We start from the raw sequence: 15,796 nt of genomic DNA, 5'->3' as shown, positions 1-15,796 counted from the left end.
CGATTGCGGGGGTGCGTGAGTTTTTCGTGGCTGCTGATGCTCTGCATCCAGAGGAGAATAGCGATCTCATCTTGAAATCAAGTTGATGTCGATAGACGCAGAAACTGCACGGTGGGTTCTCTAAGCCTTTTTGAGGTATGGCGGACGTGATAGGAGTGTACTGTTTGGTTTGGGTCTGTGTGTACACACACATTGACCCAAACATTTTAGTGTTGTAGCATTGTGTTCGCTTTGTGTTTGTTATCTCAAAAAGGCTTATATTATACTGATGTGTATCGGGAGGGTTTTCGGCAATAAGCCTATTCGCTATTGCAGCTGCGCATGTCCGTTACTGCTGACAACGCAATTTGTTTATCTCCCGTGACCTTTTGACAATAAACCCGGGTATTGTCAAAAGGTCACGGGAGATAAACAAATTGCGTTGTCAGCAGTAACGGACATGCGCAGCTGCAATAGCGAATAGGCTTATTAGGCCGTGTCCGAAACGACGACTTCGGCTACAGCTACGTCTAGATCAGCGCGTCTACCAGTGTTGAAGAATAGGCAGACGCGCGCGATCTAGCCGTAGCTGTAGCCAAAGTCGCCGTTTCGGACACGGCCTTAATAACAGTAAATACGGACACTTATATTGCGCAGTGACCTATACTCTACTGCGCATTACAAGGAATACAACAAACTATGTTAGTCTGGCCACTTTCTATTTATAGTTTCATAGTATTTGTAAGAGTATTCTACAATATTGTGCCAACTGTCAGGAAAACTGATATTGACCACACGTCCATCAACGATCTTGACCACACGTTCTCATGCGCTCCAAGGTTGCTTGTCTGCGTTTATGGGGTCAAGCATAGACTTGATTCAAGTCTTAAGGCCGAGTTATAGTCGGTCGCGCGATGGTCGGGCGTCGGAAATATTGACGCGCGATCATAAAAAGACCATAGATATAGAATAGAATAACTAGATCGGCCGCGCGTACATACGCGGGTTCTGGCATGGGGGCCGCCATTGCCTATCTCCCGTGTACATTTTCTGTGCGTTGCCGTCAGCACGTGACTCTTTGCCGTCAGCACGTGACATGTATAGCGCGTCAAAGGCCTATCTCCCGTGTTCATTTTCGCGCGTCGCCTTTCGAACGTGAATTTTTTACCGCGTCCATGGCGAACAAAAACTTTTTCTACACAGGCAATGGCGCGTATGTATGCGCGGCCGATCTAGTTATTTAAATTTTATATCTATGAAAAAGACACGATTTTTAGGCCTCAGTATTAGGATTGCGCGCAAGATTTCCGTCGCGCGACCATCACGCGACCGACTATAAACCGGCCTTTAGACCGCGGTTATTCTTCTGCATCTCAGCCACGAAAATCGCCCCACATTCTATCACGCGCCCAAACTCGCAATCGGCTAAATGACGGAGGTTGATTATTAATAAGTCCTTGTCACACGGGGCAATTTACTGGCAACCAGAATTTTTTTTCTGGCAACGTCGAGGCAACTTTTGTTGACGCAACTTTGATGACAATTATGAAATGCGTTTTTAAATAACTTTGTGTCCGTTTTTTTCTTGAACAGATTGTCAAGGGCAAGAAGATGCGTTGAAAATGCATTTGGTATTCTTGCTAACAGATGGAGAGTCTTCAGGGCTCCAATCAATCTGGCTCCGGAGAAAGTAGAAAAAGTGGTGTTGGCATCGTGTTGTCTTCACAACTATCTGCGCAGTACGTCAGCAACACGTCATATTTACTCCCCGGCTGACATAATTGACCACGAAGACGTCCAAAGTGGGACCGTTGTACCAGGATCATGGAGAGGAGATCTTCCATCTCAATCTATGCTCTCGGTAAATTTAGGTGGGTCGAATTTCTACTCCGCTGAAGCTAAGGATGTACGGAAGGAGTTTGAAAGTTATTTTATGTCGAATGATGGTGCAGTGAGTTGGCAGGTTAATGTTTTATAAGGCCATGGTAATCACAGTTTGTAAAAGGTTAAAGTGAGATATTGGTAACAAAAACCGGATTTCAAAGCAAACAGATTTGAAAGTGTCTCGCCGAGACTATATCATTCAGTTTGCCTTTCTTGTATGAAGTTTTAAAATTAAAACCTCGGTGTTCAGTCCGCCTATGGAGTATTTAGTTGTTTTATGCTATTCAGAAAAAAAAATGTATATCCGAGTGATTTGCAACGGTTGTGTCTCATAAACCATGTTGAGTTTAGGTTGGGTTGTAAATATTAAGTGGGATATTGAATGCTTTTTATGCACTGTGCACTGCTATACTTTTAAGATTATTGAGTAAATACATGTAGATCCATCTTTTATACTGGACGTCATCTGATTATTGTATCTTTATAATGTTCGCCCGCTACTACTTAGCGGGCCGGTCTCCCCTTCCCGCGTCGTACAGTAAGAAGCAAGGGCGCATCTTTTGAAGTGTCGTTAGAATATTTGGAATATTGAACGAAAATTTGAATAGTTTCACTTTCAAACTCAATGACCAATGAGCTGCTCAAATTTTCACCGGTTATGCTATGTTGGAATACACCTTGTGAGAATACTGGTCTTTGACAAAATACCAATGTGCCAAGGCTTTGGGTAATTTTTGCAGGACAAAAAAAAACATTTTAGAGTACATAAATGTGTACTGTTTATGTCCACAGATTCCCTTACTTGCTTAGGTGCTGTATTTTTTGTTTTTAAATGGGTGAAACAAATCACGAAAACTATTGTTCATCTCAAGACCTTTTTTTTGTATTAGCACGTAAAATGTGCTTACCAGTTAAGGTAATACGCTTTACAAGCTAAAACTGAGATGATAGCTAACTTCGTGCCAATGTTTTACTAATTTTTCAAAAGCTACAGACCTCAGCAAGTCTTCCTTCAAACTTTGTAAGTTTAATGTACATCCGAGGACGCGTTACAAAAAAAATACCAAACCTTTTCACTCTAAATTGTAATTCTGGTATATTTTTTCTCTGTCAAGCTCAGCAAATGAGCAGCCAAATTACTTAATTTTCATGTATTTAAATTCAAGCTAGTTTGCCTCTCCATATTGCTACTAATCCTCAACAACACAGAACTTGAGCAAGACCTGTTGGATTTCTAATTTTGCATGCTCTCTTGCATTCAGCGGAAGTCTTCGGAGTGACATGGCTACATGACGCGCGAAGAAGTCCTCAGCGTCGTCTGCCTTGTCTTCTACTTTGCTTGTCATGACTTTGATGGCTTCCTCCATCAAAGTATCTCTTGCCGTTGCGTCCATCTTTCTCTTCTTTGTCGGTTTTGGCTTTGTACTCGGGCTCGGCTGTACAGTGGGTTGCAGTGTTTCAGCCGTTTGAGCAGTTTCACTGATTGAACCTTCATTCTAAAAACAAAGGAAACACTCTTTCTCGAATTTGAAAGAAAACAAGTGGATCTATGCATGGAGGAAAACTATACTGTAGGCCCTACTGTTAAATTAACGTTATCGAAAGTCACAATAATATCAAAATTTTCAAACCAAAATGTGCTACTCATCTCCTTTTGAATTGTGTTATATTATTACCTCCAGTGTATCGTGGCTTTTCCCAGCCTTGATCGAGTCCCTTAGGAAGGCCATCCTCCCGAAATGGCCCCAGCGACTCTGGTACAGATCGTCTGTACCACTGCCAGATTTGGTTGTTTGGTTCGTTCGTTTGACTTCCCTGGAGAACGTGGTCCTAAGGTTTTTAAACCTTTCTTTGACATCCTTTACTGTCGTGATCAAATAAAGATATGACACTTCACATGAAACTAGTTTTGGGTTACTTAATCTGGGGAGGTTATGTTTTGCATAAATTTTAGTATGATCTGTTAATCATTCATATTTGTTTAATAATTGTACAAAATAAACAGAACGGTTTTTATTTCTATGATGCTACAGGTGGATAAACTGGGCTTTGCTGTGAATTTTGAAGAGTGTTTTAAATTTACTACCATTGAAATATTTGTTTACCTGTTTGAGGGTTATCTTTTCGGTAGGTCAATTGTTTTGTTTTGTGTTCAAGTGTTTTTGTCTTATTTTATACATTACAGCTTCACTTTTAGAACCATATGTAACGATGTAATAATATCTTTCTTAAAGTTTACTGTTTCAGTATGGGACATTTTCATTCTTTTCAGTCGACCAGGTATGCCTTTTTCAACTTGAATGCAATTTATTCCCATGTCATGCAGTTTGTAAAGGCAGATTGATACCAGCTAATGTATAATGTTGAAGTTTGAAACTGTAAGTTACATACAAACAAATATTGATGTACATGTAGTTCCTTCCTTACTTTTTATTCGTCTTCCTCAGTGCTTCAAGCGGTAGACAACAATGTGAACAATATGATGGTAGACAGAATAACATTAGTCAAGAAATCTTCGATAAATGAATAAGATTAAACAAAACACCATGCAGTTCAACTGGTTAACAACACTTTTTAATACTTTGCAATGTATAATACAACAAAATGTTTGCACCTATAAGGGAACATTACAGAGTTTTTTTTTTGTTTTCTACCAAACAGTTGCTGAAACTTGTTTGAGATCGATTGGTCATCTGGGTCGAGAGAAAAAAGTAAAACCGATGACACTGAAAGATAAATACAGACGAAAAAAAAAGTGTAATTTTTTTTTTTATCAAGTATGACATTTTAGACAGAAATATTATAAGGGATATTTCTACTATCATTATAGTCCGGCATGTAAGTTTGAAGTATTTTTCTTATCACTTCTGTAATGTTCCTTCAAATATTAGGTAATAATACAAACAAACAACAAGTAAAAACAATTTGTTTGTGAATTTGTTTGGGTTCGGCTCATTCAGTCGGTTTTAAGACATGTACTTTTTTTTTGTACAGCACTCATACTCAAGTATAGCTGGGCCGAAAGCTGAAGCCATGATTTCTGAAAGGGCCAGAGTTGGTTGCTGAATAACACTTACAGAGAAACTAAATCGTATTAAAACAATTGGTTTTGTTTTATCACAAGTATTAGACATGCATCTATAGTGATCACAGGTCTGATACTTAACATGATAGAGAACAAAGAGGGGAATTGCCTCCATGCCCCTTCCAATAGGGTGCCCCTAGAATTTGTTATTAATTTGGAAAAACTGCCATACTCTTTCAAAAAGTATCAGACCTGCAATCATCTATTTTTTTTTAGTAAGAACAGAAATAAATAACTTAACAGATAGAGATCCAATGGTTTTATTATGACTTTATGTCAGTTACAAATGAACTCTTTAATTTATTTATTTAGTTGTTTAATTTTATTTTGGCAATTCAGTTTTTATTATTGCTACGCTCTCTTCAGTTGTTACTTTTGGGGATTGTTTTTCCCTTTCTTCTTTATAATTAATTGTTTAATTTTTCATCCTGGTGGTTTTCCTGAATCCATGCAGGGTTCAATTATTGAATATAAAATAAATACAATTGGATACAACAGCTATAAAATGTGAGCTTGTTTTTTTTTAACCATACGACAACCTAATTTTACTGTTCAGTTGAAAGCTGTTGTTGTATATTTATGTATACCTGTGAATGGCACTCCATTGCTGCTGCTGCCCAATTCAGCCACGAGGCTGGACAGGGTGGCCTCCCTCTTGGCCCTGTTACAGTACTCCACACTGCGCGGGTCCCACAGTGCCCGGTGATCTGTAAACAGCAAAGTTATAAAAAGTTTTTTAACACCAAATCCAACATAGAAGGAAATCTTGATAAGCTTCTGCATCTCGTGTGTGTCTTTTTTTCTTGAACGCATGCGCGGTAGCTCCGGCTTTACACGCAGGGTCGACCTTGGAAATACCCAGAGTTACATAATAGCCTTATGGTTTTACTGTAGCTCTATGTTTTACTGTAGCCCTATGGTTTTACGCATTGATCTCTATAATATTGACAACAATAGAGATCAACGGGTTTTTCCATGGAGGTATGTTTTACGCATGTGATGTTTGTTCACCACATACACACAGCATGCACAACGCACAGACGACCGTTTACAATACAACGTTGTGTTTTTGTCAAATGTCTATATCAAGACCGACAACGAATGCAGAGCATGGATATAGTACATTTCACATGATGTGAAATAACAACGTACCCCTGCTTATTCTCCTCATGTTCTCCTCAAGTGTGCGTGCCGTCGGACAAAACAACGATGATGAATGACATGATCTCATGAGTCCTAGTATAGCCTACTCAAACTCAACCTATTCCCAAGTGATGCTTTATAAGGCAGAGGACACTATTGGTAATTACTCAAAATAATTATTAAAACCTTACTTGGTAACGGGTAATGGGGAGAGATTGGTAGTATAAAACATTGTGAGAAACGGCTCCATCTGAAGTGGCATAGTCTTCGAGAACGAAGTAATTTTCCACGAATTTGATTTCGAGACCTCAAGTTTAGAATTTGAGGTCTCGAAATCAAGCATCTAAAAGCACACAATTTCGTGTGACAAGGGTGTTTTTTCTTTGATTATTATCTCGCAACTACACGACGTCCAATTGGGCTCAAATTTTCACAGGTTTGTATTTTATGCACATGTTGAGATACACCAAATGAGAAGGCTGGTCTTTGACAATTACCAAGTGTCCACTGTCTTTAAATGCTCAAATCGATCAATTCAAACGGAGTTATGTAATTAAGCCATCATCTGAGCAAAGAGCAAGAAGTGTAAGCCGAATCTTCGATGATATGTTTTTAGCTTATCACTGAAAACTCGTTCTGTCTCTCGACCACGAGTTTCATGACCGCATATAAATTATGTGCATAATCTGGATCGACCAGCTGGAACGCCGTAAATTTAATTAGCTTGTAAAATACCTACCTGGCTGCATTTGCTGAATTGCAGAAGGCACTCGTGGGAAGGAAAACAAAGGAAAATAAAGCACTCTCTCAAACATAAAATTATTACTGTTATTATTAGATTCGCGTGCTGATCTCATGTTGACACCACCACTTTAAAGTCATAGAGATGAATCTGAGATTGGAATCTTCGTGGGGCTGGGTAGTGACTTTCTGCGGTGCCCTTCATCTCATGGTTTGTTACTCGATACTCAACTCTTTCGTCCTCGTCTATATTGAAATACAACGACAGTTCAACACGTCTGCTTCTGCTGTTGGTAAGGCCTAATTGTTTCGATATATTTACTTGTTAAATGCACTCGACCCTATGTATTACTCACAATAATCGTTAGCATAAAAACTTAGTTTGTAACAAAAAATGGGGAGCTGTTGATAGTATAAAACATTGTAAGAAACGGCTCCCTCTGAAGTTATAACGTATAGTTTTTGAGAAAGAAGTAATTTTCCACGAATTTGATTTCGAGACCGATCAGAGTCATTTGAGATTCCGAAATTTGAATGTTGTCGACATTAAAAAAAAAATATTCAGATTAAAACAAACCATTATTGTATAATACAAAAACCTTACTTGCTAACGAGTAATGGGGAGCACAGTATAAAACATTGTGAGAAACGGTGTCACCATTATTCGACTTTAGCAAACACCTATCCTTAAATCTCTCGTGAACTTTTGCAAATGGTGACCCCGGTTCAAAAACTAACACCACTGAAACCACAGACAAGAAATAATCGAAACGACTGAAAAGAAAGCGACTTATGAATACAAGAAAATTACATTTATTTTAAATAAATAACTTAACGAAAATTATGTTCAACTCTCTTGGTTCGACTAGTGAATCCTTTCACATTCAGTTTCGGTTATAACACCCCAACTTTAAATAAAATGCTTGGTGATAACGATTGATTAACTCTTTACGGAGGAGTTCAACTCCAGAACCTTTCATATTGATTCAAACAATCTCAAACTTCCCTTCAACTTAGTTCAGCTTCAAGTTCGTTTATGATATACACATTGTTAATTACTTGGTAAACAATTGTACCATTACTTCATCACGGAGGAGTTCAACTCCCTCTAAAGTAGCGTAGTTACTTTTTGAGAAAGAGGAACTTCTCACTCAGATAATAAAAGGCTTCATTTCAGCTGAAGCCTTCTTGAGAAAGAGGAACTTCTCACTCAGATAATAAAAGGCTTCATTTCAGCTGAAGCCTTCTATTATATTATGCATCTAAACAAAAGGCAAGCACACAACGGGTGTTTTTTGTCCTTCGTTGTTCTCGTAAAACTTAGATAACCAATGAGTCCACATTTTCACAGGTTTATTAATATTTGCTTGGGAAATTGTATAATATATCAAGATCAAGCCATGGTCAAAGTTCAGGATGAATGAAGAAAGCAGTCGAAATGAAGGTTTTGTGAATAAAACACCACCTCCAGCCAAAAATGAGACTGCAATGAAGCCCATGAGTGGCGACGTCACCCAGAAACAACACAATTTTCTCACGTTCGCGTTCAAGTTTTTGCTTGCGTAACGTTACACAGCTTGGGACACCTACTGTTTCAAATCTGTAATAGGATAAAAACGGGAAACCTTTTGTTCATCCAAAGGAAAAACACTAATGTCTAGTTATTGTTTTTCCTCTTCTTCCCAGCTTGGATACCATCGTTGGCGTGGTTCTTTTTCTCCATACCAAGTCCATTGATTGTGAAGTTATGTGATCGGTTCACACATACCAGCGTCTCATTTGTAGGTGTTATAACCTCGTCGGTAGCTCTATTTGGGTCTACTTTCGCTACATCACTCTGGGTCATCTACCTTACCTACGGCGTCATCTTTGCCGTGGGCTGTTCTACCTTCCATGCGCCCGTCTACGGCTTGATAGTGGCGTACTTTGTGAAAAGGTTTAACATTTTAACCACGGCTATGATAGGTATCGCCAACACGATTTGTAAGTTAGTATAGTTAGTTAGTTTGTCTGTCTGTCTGTCTGTTTGTTTGTTTGTTTGTTAGTTTGTTTGTTTGTGTGTCTGTTTGTATATAACAGTGGTCCCATAATTATACCTCCTGCTATAAAGATCATTCACTTGGTTTTGACTGACTGTTGTGGGATCGGAAAGCTGTTACCACCTTTATTTCAACCGGGAACGTTTTCAACTTGGAAAGCAATGTCCTAAATGGACACTTGTGCACTTTAAGGGTACTAGACAAAGTGGATACTAATAATTGTCCCATTTTAAACCATCTTGATGACATGGCAGCCATCAGTAATAAAATAAAGTTGTTACATTAATAAGGTATAGTCCGTAAATCTGATGATAATAGTCTGTCTATAATCTATTACCCTAAGTTCTTGAGCGCAATTACAGCAGCCGTCTATTATGTGCCTTAATGGGTGCGTTCGTTTAGCTTCCCTGGGTCGACCCCGCAGTGCTCACTCGGGTGAGCCCCTGACAAGAGCTAATCGAACGATCACACTCGCCCTCTCGTGGTGACGGCATGCACCTCAGGTCACCCCCAAGTGACCCACTCCACAAGCAGGGCACTGGGGGCTGACCCGGATGAGCCCCGTCAAAGCTATTCGAACGAACCTGGGCAGACCGGGGTCGACCCAGGGAAGCTAAAGGAACGCACCCACAATATTGCCCATCATTTGACCAAGTACATTCCTATACTAAAATCCTTCTCAGCTCCCTGGGGAGTATACAGCTACAGCCACGAACTCCACTGGATTTGTCATACCTCTACCCTCGCTTCAGGTTTTCATATTGGTATGAAGAGAAAAATAAACACTAACGCTTCTTACTCAAGGATCCACTTGTCATCACCGGGATTCGAACCCCCACTCTGATGACTTATCCACCAGAGTTTGAATTCGATACTTAGACCACTCATCAGCAATGACACCCAAGTATTCTCGTGATATAATAATTTATAACATTATACCCACAGCTCTGATGGCAATCATTCCCCTGGTAACTCTCGCCTTAGAATCCATCGGCTGGAGGTGGATGTATAGAGTAATGGCGGGGACCATGCTACTCATCGGCATTCCGTGTTCATTTACATACAAACCACCCGAACAGTCTCAGAACATCCCCAGAGAGGATGGAGTCCAAGCCGGTTACAAAAACATCAAAGACGGTGAAACCACAACAGATGAGAAAGAACAAGTCGAAGCTATCCAACTAAAACAATATTCTGAGTTGGGGAATCTCGAAGATGAGAGCTTTAAAGAAGGTGCCTCGAATACTCAGGAGTTAGAACCATTGCCCAAAGATGTAGAGGTTACGTGTGAGACTGAGACGATGAGGTCGCCCTTGGGGCGGATAATTATCACGCCAGGATTCTGGATGTACATGACAGCCGCAACGTGTTGCTCAATCAGCATGACGTTTAATGTTATCAGTTTAGTAAGTCTTATTTTTCTTACATATTCAATTCAATTCAATTCAATTCAATTAACAAAACTTTAATCATCCTTTGCAGGCAATTACTATAGCAGACCAGCTCCATATAAAAATATTAAGAGAAATATACAAGATACAATAAATTAAAAATATAAAGATTACTTGACAAAATGACAAGGCGGATTATGTACAAATGGTTAAAACCACAGCAATTTAAACAAGAGAATACTAAAAAAAAGAGAGACAATGAACACGTTTATAGAGGCAATGAACACGTTTGGTAATAATTACTCAAAATACTCAAAGTAATAAAATATACCTTACTTATGGAGAGCTGTTGATAGTATAACACCTTGTGAGTAACGGCTCCCTCTGAACGTAGTTTCCGAGAAAGAAGTAATTTCCCACGAGTTTAATTTCGTGAGAAGACTGGTCTTGGACACTTATCAATAGTGTCCAGTGTCCTGAGAAAAGTAACAGATGTCAGAGCTTTTTGCCTTCTTTCATTTTTCTTTTATAATGCAAACACTCTTTTCTTTTATAAAATCTTTTTTTTTTCCTCCAGGGGAATTATCTCATCCAAGAAGGTTTGACAACCGAAGAGGCCTCCGTTAAGATCAGTATTCTTGGTGTCTGTGAGTTGGTGGGTAGGATTCTGACTGCTGCACTGGGCGACCATCTACCGATCCGTCAGATTAATGTCTTGATGATTTGTTGCGTTATCGGTACCTCCATGTCTTTCGTCATTGGATTGTGGCCTTCAGCGCCCGTTATTACTGTTTACGCAATAGGTAAACAATCTAGGCCCAACGTGGCTCTGCTTACCGTCAAAATAGAAATTAAAATAACAAATCGGCGCTTACGGAAGCTGGGAATTCTGTGCTTAATACGTCAAGCGTATTTCAAGGGTTATCGAGGCGTTCTACGCTAACCAGTCAGCTCACCCAGGCCTTCGGCACTTACACGTAATATAAGTAGAGAATTCGGCGATAGCCTTTGTCAAGGTACCGTGGTTGGACAGCTTGGTAAGGCAGCGGAGCGACTAGACTTTATGCAAGTCCTATTTTCGTGCAAGAGGTCCAAGCATACTTACACTATAGTGCCACTGCTTGCAAATAAAAGGAAGCTATAGTGGTCCCAAAGATGTATAGCTGTTGCGGACCTATCCCGCGGTGCGGCACAGTTTGGGGGAGGCCGGGCGCGCAAAACTTAGGCGATGGGACTGGAAATGGGACTTGAGTGAAGTCTACGGAGCGACTGGAACGGGAGATCACCCATGCGCGAGAGTCGTGGTCTTCTCTTTCAGCCGCGCTTGGGATCGCGGATATCTACAACAAAGTTGTCCAAGCCACCAGGGCCTTGACAAAAGGCTAGGACAATTCTGTTCTCACGTATTTCATTCTTCATTCAAAAGAGTACACGTTTAAAAGCAATTGTTCATAAATACCCGGGACAGTTCGTTCATTCTGATTGGTCAAGATGAGATCACGTGGACATGCTTTATCGTGCGATATAGTTCAAAGCCCCTTGCACAACGCCCAGCCGTCGATTTCACAAAGAGTTAGAACTCGTCTTATGTCGAGTTAGGACGAGTAACTCGTCTTAACTTGGGATTAATCTTAAGGTCTGCACGCCTACAGTGCAGGGTTGGGACTCGTCCTAAGTCCTAAGATTAGTCTTCAGTTAGGAAGAGTTTTGTGAAATCGACGGCAGCGCTTCAACAATTGGAGCCGAAGGCCCTCGCCTTTCGGCTCGGTCTTTTATCGCACGGCCATGACCCTGCCGGTTTCGAGGTAGAATAAGTATGAACGTTCAAGGCCTCGTTTATTCCCCTATTACAAAACACCACAGATAAAACGTGATACCATTACCCTGCAGAACAAATATTAAGTTTGATTGTTGCGTTCGTTTGTTTGTATAGATAGATGATCTTCCCAAACAAGGTAATACAGCAATGCTTACACAATGGGGGTATACACCAGCTGGCAAAAGCCAATCTATGAAAACAAACATTGGTTAAAGTCCCTTTTTTTTATTAATTGCACACTTCAACCTTCAACTAAACGGCAAATTGTTCTAGTCAACCACTCATTGTGAAGTCAGTGGTTAGATTCGAACTGTTAAATTTTGTACCAAAACTACGTACATGAGAGGAATAATAATAACACGGGTCTTATGACAACGCTACGGTTCAAGTGTTCTTGCCAGCAGACAACCTAAATATGTAAATTTGTTGAAACTATTAATTTTTGTATGAAAATAACGGAATAATTTCGAGAGTACATTTCATACGGATATCTGCTTATTATAGTTCTGCTCAAAAATTGAGGATACCAGTCACAAATAGTACATTTTGGGATGGCTATTTTGGCTGGTAACTTTCTGGTAAGCATATTCATGATTTTGATGTGCTCACAGTATTATAAGTGCGTCATAAACAATTTAGTTACGGCACAGGTTTTGCATTATAGACCCATCGAAACTGTATACCTTCGCCGAAAGTTGATGTGTGTGTAGCCCATGCCGTAGACTTGAACACAAACCTTATGGATCCTGATTTGGGGTCCTGATTTGGTTGTTCTATTATTCCCTTTTTTCTAAAGAATTATTTTATGAGATCCATGTTGAACAAAGAACTCCTTCATGGAGTCCATTGTTCAACTGAGTAAATGACCCCACTATGGCACTCCCGTAAGCTCACTTAGTTCAATTGTCTTGGTGCGCCCAACTAAGGGAGAAAACAGAGCGTCGTCATACGAAATAGAAGAAGAACAAATACCCAACCGACCAATGTCGTCAATTTGTGGAGTCAACACAAATCGGACGGCCTTGTGGTTCACAAAGTAAAACACGCAGTTTCATATTTTGTTGTGTAAATATATATATTCTACTTAAAAAACATCTTTGAATGCATTTTATAACAAACGGTTTCAAACGCTTTTTATAGACCAACTCGCCTGAAACAAGGCAACGTCTCCCTAAAGGAACCGGACACATTTGGTAATTGTTAAAGACCAGTGCTCGGTGTAGGCCCTGTCCCAACATATTTATTCATTTATTTATTTTATTTTTATTTTAAATCTTTAGACATACACAAAAGTTACAAGTTGTACAGGGGCTGTCACGGTTAAAACAAAAGTAATGCATAAAAAGCAGCTCAGTGAAAACCTGGATTCAATATTGGTCATCGGAGTTGCAAGAGAATTGCAAATTTTGTGTAGAAGGTATTATTTTAGTGATAATGTATTACCTCTTTCTAAATAAACTCCGTCACCAGAGGTGTCGTTTCTCTGATTGTTTTATATTATCCATTGCTCGCTACCAAGAAAATATTTTATCAACAGTGTCCAGTAATTACCAATTGTGTCCAGGGGTCGATTTCACAAAGAGTTAGGACTCGTCTTATCTCGAGTTAGGACGAGTAACTCTTCCTAACTTAGGATTAATCTTAAGGTCCACCATGCTACAGTGCAGGGTTCGGACTCGTCCCAAGTCCTAAGATTAGTCTTAGGCTATGAAGAGTTTTGTGAAATCGACGGCTGTATCTTTAAGTTGAATCTTTCACGGTCAGAATTCCAGGTGATATATTGACTTCTTATTTACATACATAGTTGCCGGTTCTTTGAGGGGTGTGGTGCACTCTATCATGGTACCGTGTGCCCTGTCTGCCCTGCACCGCCCAGGTTGCTCCACCATTGTCTCATCAGCCATAGCATCGTTTGGGATCGGAAGTCTTCTAACGGCTGCTTGTTCAGGTATTTTCTCATGAAACGTTTTCCTAACTACTAGCCCCATACACCGTTTACGCCATGTAGATTTGTTTTGAAAGCCCATTATGGCGGCAAAAAATACACAATTTAATATGTTTATGTTTTGTTTTGAAAGCCCATTACGGCGGCAAAAAAAATACACAATTTAATATGTTTATTACGGATCCGCACGTAAGGATATCAGTGCATTTATCGAAAAGGGAAGGGGTTCGCCCCGATGTGTCTGGTATGATTGGCAAAATATAGCGCCACAGCACCTTGTAAACCATTTTCAGTCCACAGTTCAAATGCAGGAAAAACTGTATGTTCCATGTAATGAGCGTTACCGAGTGACGGGCGTGCACGAAACAAGAAACTATTATTATTATTATTATAGCGATGGCCATGATTTAACAGATATTTTGTGCATGGACTGTCTTCCTTCTTTCTGCATGCAGATTTGCCATTCGACCTGACTGGATCGTACACAACATCCCATTACATTGGTGCCTGCCTCTGGTTTATTGCTGCAATCCAGTGTGGGATGTTATCCCTATGCCCATGTGTGCTCCAAGGACGGAGATGTGTTTTGGCGTCAACTTCAAGATACCAAAAGCCCGAGATCGACGCCGTATAGCCGTATGAAATTCTTTTGCCACAACACACACGCTCCCTTAGTCTGGCATGGCCCCTTGTCCCAATTCGAAAAGGATTTGGGTATTTGTTTATGTGTACGTCAGATTTAACTGCGAATCTCCAGAACCATGAAGGCTATGTGAATAGACAATGTGAACTTTGTTTACAATAAGTGTGACCTTGTGTACATTCTTTCATACTCGCAGGCACAATACTACACAGGTCCTATGGGAAAGTTGACATTTTGTGTAATAATTTCCACATAATCAAAGAATTATGAAAGTAAGAGCTGGACAAGTTTTGAGATGGCCCCTTTCATCATATCAAAAGTTGATAAGAATTAGACCGCGAAATCTCCATAAAATATAATATTGTATGATTTCTTCCATTAGGCTGTGTACAAATCCTGCCCGCAGGAAGTCCAGGCTCTGTGGCTCTTTTGTAAACATGCGATGTCACAGGTCACATCATCTATAGATGCAAGGTCAAAAGGTGATCATGGACGTGGACTCAATGGCAGATCACTGGCGTAATTCACCAGTCTGGAAGTGTAAGTCAGCTCCCTTAAGTCATGGCCCACCACCAACTTTCTGGTCTGGTCTCCTGTCTTGTTTTCTGCAAGCATAAAGACAGGCACTGGTCTTACAGGCCCAACGATTTCATTGTTTACAATGATTTCATTAACAACGATTTCATTGGATGAACGTGCAATGACTTACGTTTTATATATCTTTGTTATGATCATAGTCAGATGTGATGTACTTTTGATCGCTCTGTGACCAGCTTGTGCACATAGTGCATCTTGTAATATTATGTACATGTACATGAACTATGAATTGACTGTGAATCTCCGCGTGAAATGAATGCGAGGTCGAAGGGTACATCTAGCAGCATCCTGCCAGGCAGTTATCTGGCATTGTTCATGAGCTTCAAAGTGTGACGTCAGATCTGACGTCAAATATATACAAAGGAAACATTGCATTAATTATACAATATTAACTTCCATTTATTTATCTAATTTGTTTAAATTGATTTATTTATATACCTGAATACAGTGTCAAAACTGTATTTTGTTGATTGTATCATTAAATGTTATTGGATCAGAAACAAAAACCAATAATTACACTAATAAAGATA

General features: G+C 39.8%; 2 protein-coding genes across 4 annotated transcripts; one reads left to right on the top strand and one right to left on the bottom strand.

Annotated features, from left to right (window-relative positions):
* Nucleotides 1-2,724: 2,724 nt before the first annotated feature.
* Nucleotides 2,725-5,278, bottom strand: LOC139952448 (uncharacterized). Its single transcript, XM_071951582.1, has 2 exons — nucleotides 3,540-5,278; nucleotides 2,725-3,359 (listed from the first exon to the last, which is right to left on the bottom strand). Exons 1-2 carry the CDS (start codon nucleotides 3,591-3,593, stop codon nucleotides 3,054-3,056), a joined length of 360 nt encoding a protein of 119 aa, XP_071807683.1. The 5' UTR covers nucleotides 3,594-5,278; the 3' UTR covers nucleotides 2,725-3,053.
* Nucleotides 5,279-6,033: 755 nt separating this feature from the next.
* LOC139952575 (monocarboxylate transporter 7-like) lies at nucleotides 6,034-15,687 on the top strand. 3 transcript variants are annotated; one of them, XM_071951758.1, is made up of 8 exons: nucleotides 6,034-6,250; nucleotides 6,930-7,125; nucleotides 8,519-8,815; nucleotides 9,817-10,277; nucleotides 10,840-11,065; nucleotides 13,886-14,029; nucleotides 14,482-14,662; nucleotides 15,052-15,687. In XM_071951758.1, the coding sequence occupies exons 2-7, from the start codon at nucleotides 6,978-6,980 to the stop codon at nucleotides 14,658-14,660; spliced, it is 1,455 nt and encodes a 484-aa protein (XP_071807859.1). In that variant the 5' UTR covers nucleotides 6,034-6,250; nucleotides 6,930-6,977; the 3' UTR covers nucleotides 14,661-14,662; nucleotides 15,052-15,687. The 3 variants fall into 3 exon arrangements, with proteins under 3 accessions (XP_071807859.1, XP_071807857.1, XP_071807858.1); XM_071951756.1 differs by having other exon boundaries at nucleotides 14,482-15,687; XM_071951757.1 differs by lacking the exon at nucleotides 6,034-6,250 and having other exon boundaries at nucleotides 6,508-7,125; nucleotides 14,482-15,687.
* The last annotated feature ends 109 nt before the right edge of the window (nucleotides 15,688-15,796 follow it).

Source organism: Asterias amurensis, chromosome 20 (assembly GCF_032118995.1).
Source record: "Asterias amurensis chromosome 20, ASM3211899v1".
In the NCBI taxonomy this organism is placed as follows: domain Eukaryota; kingdom Metazoa; phylum Echinodermata; class Asteroidea; order Forcipulatida; family Asteriidae; genus Asterias; species Asterias amurensis.
Note: the sequence above shows the minus strand (reverse complement) of the source record. Positions and strands in the feature narration are given on the sequence as shown.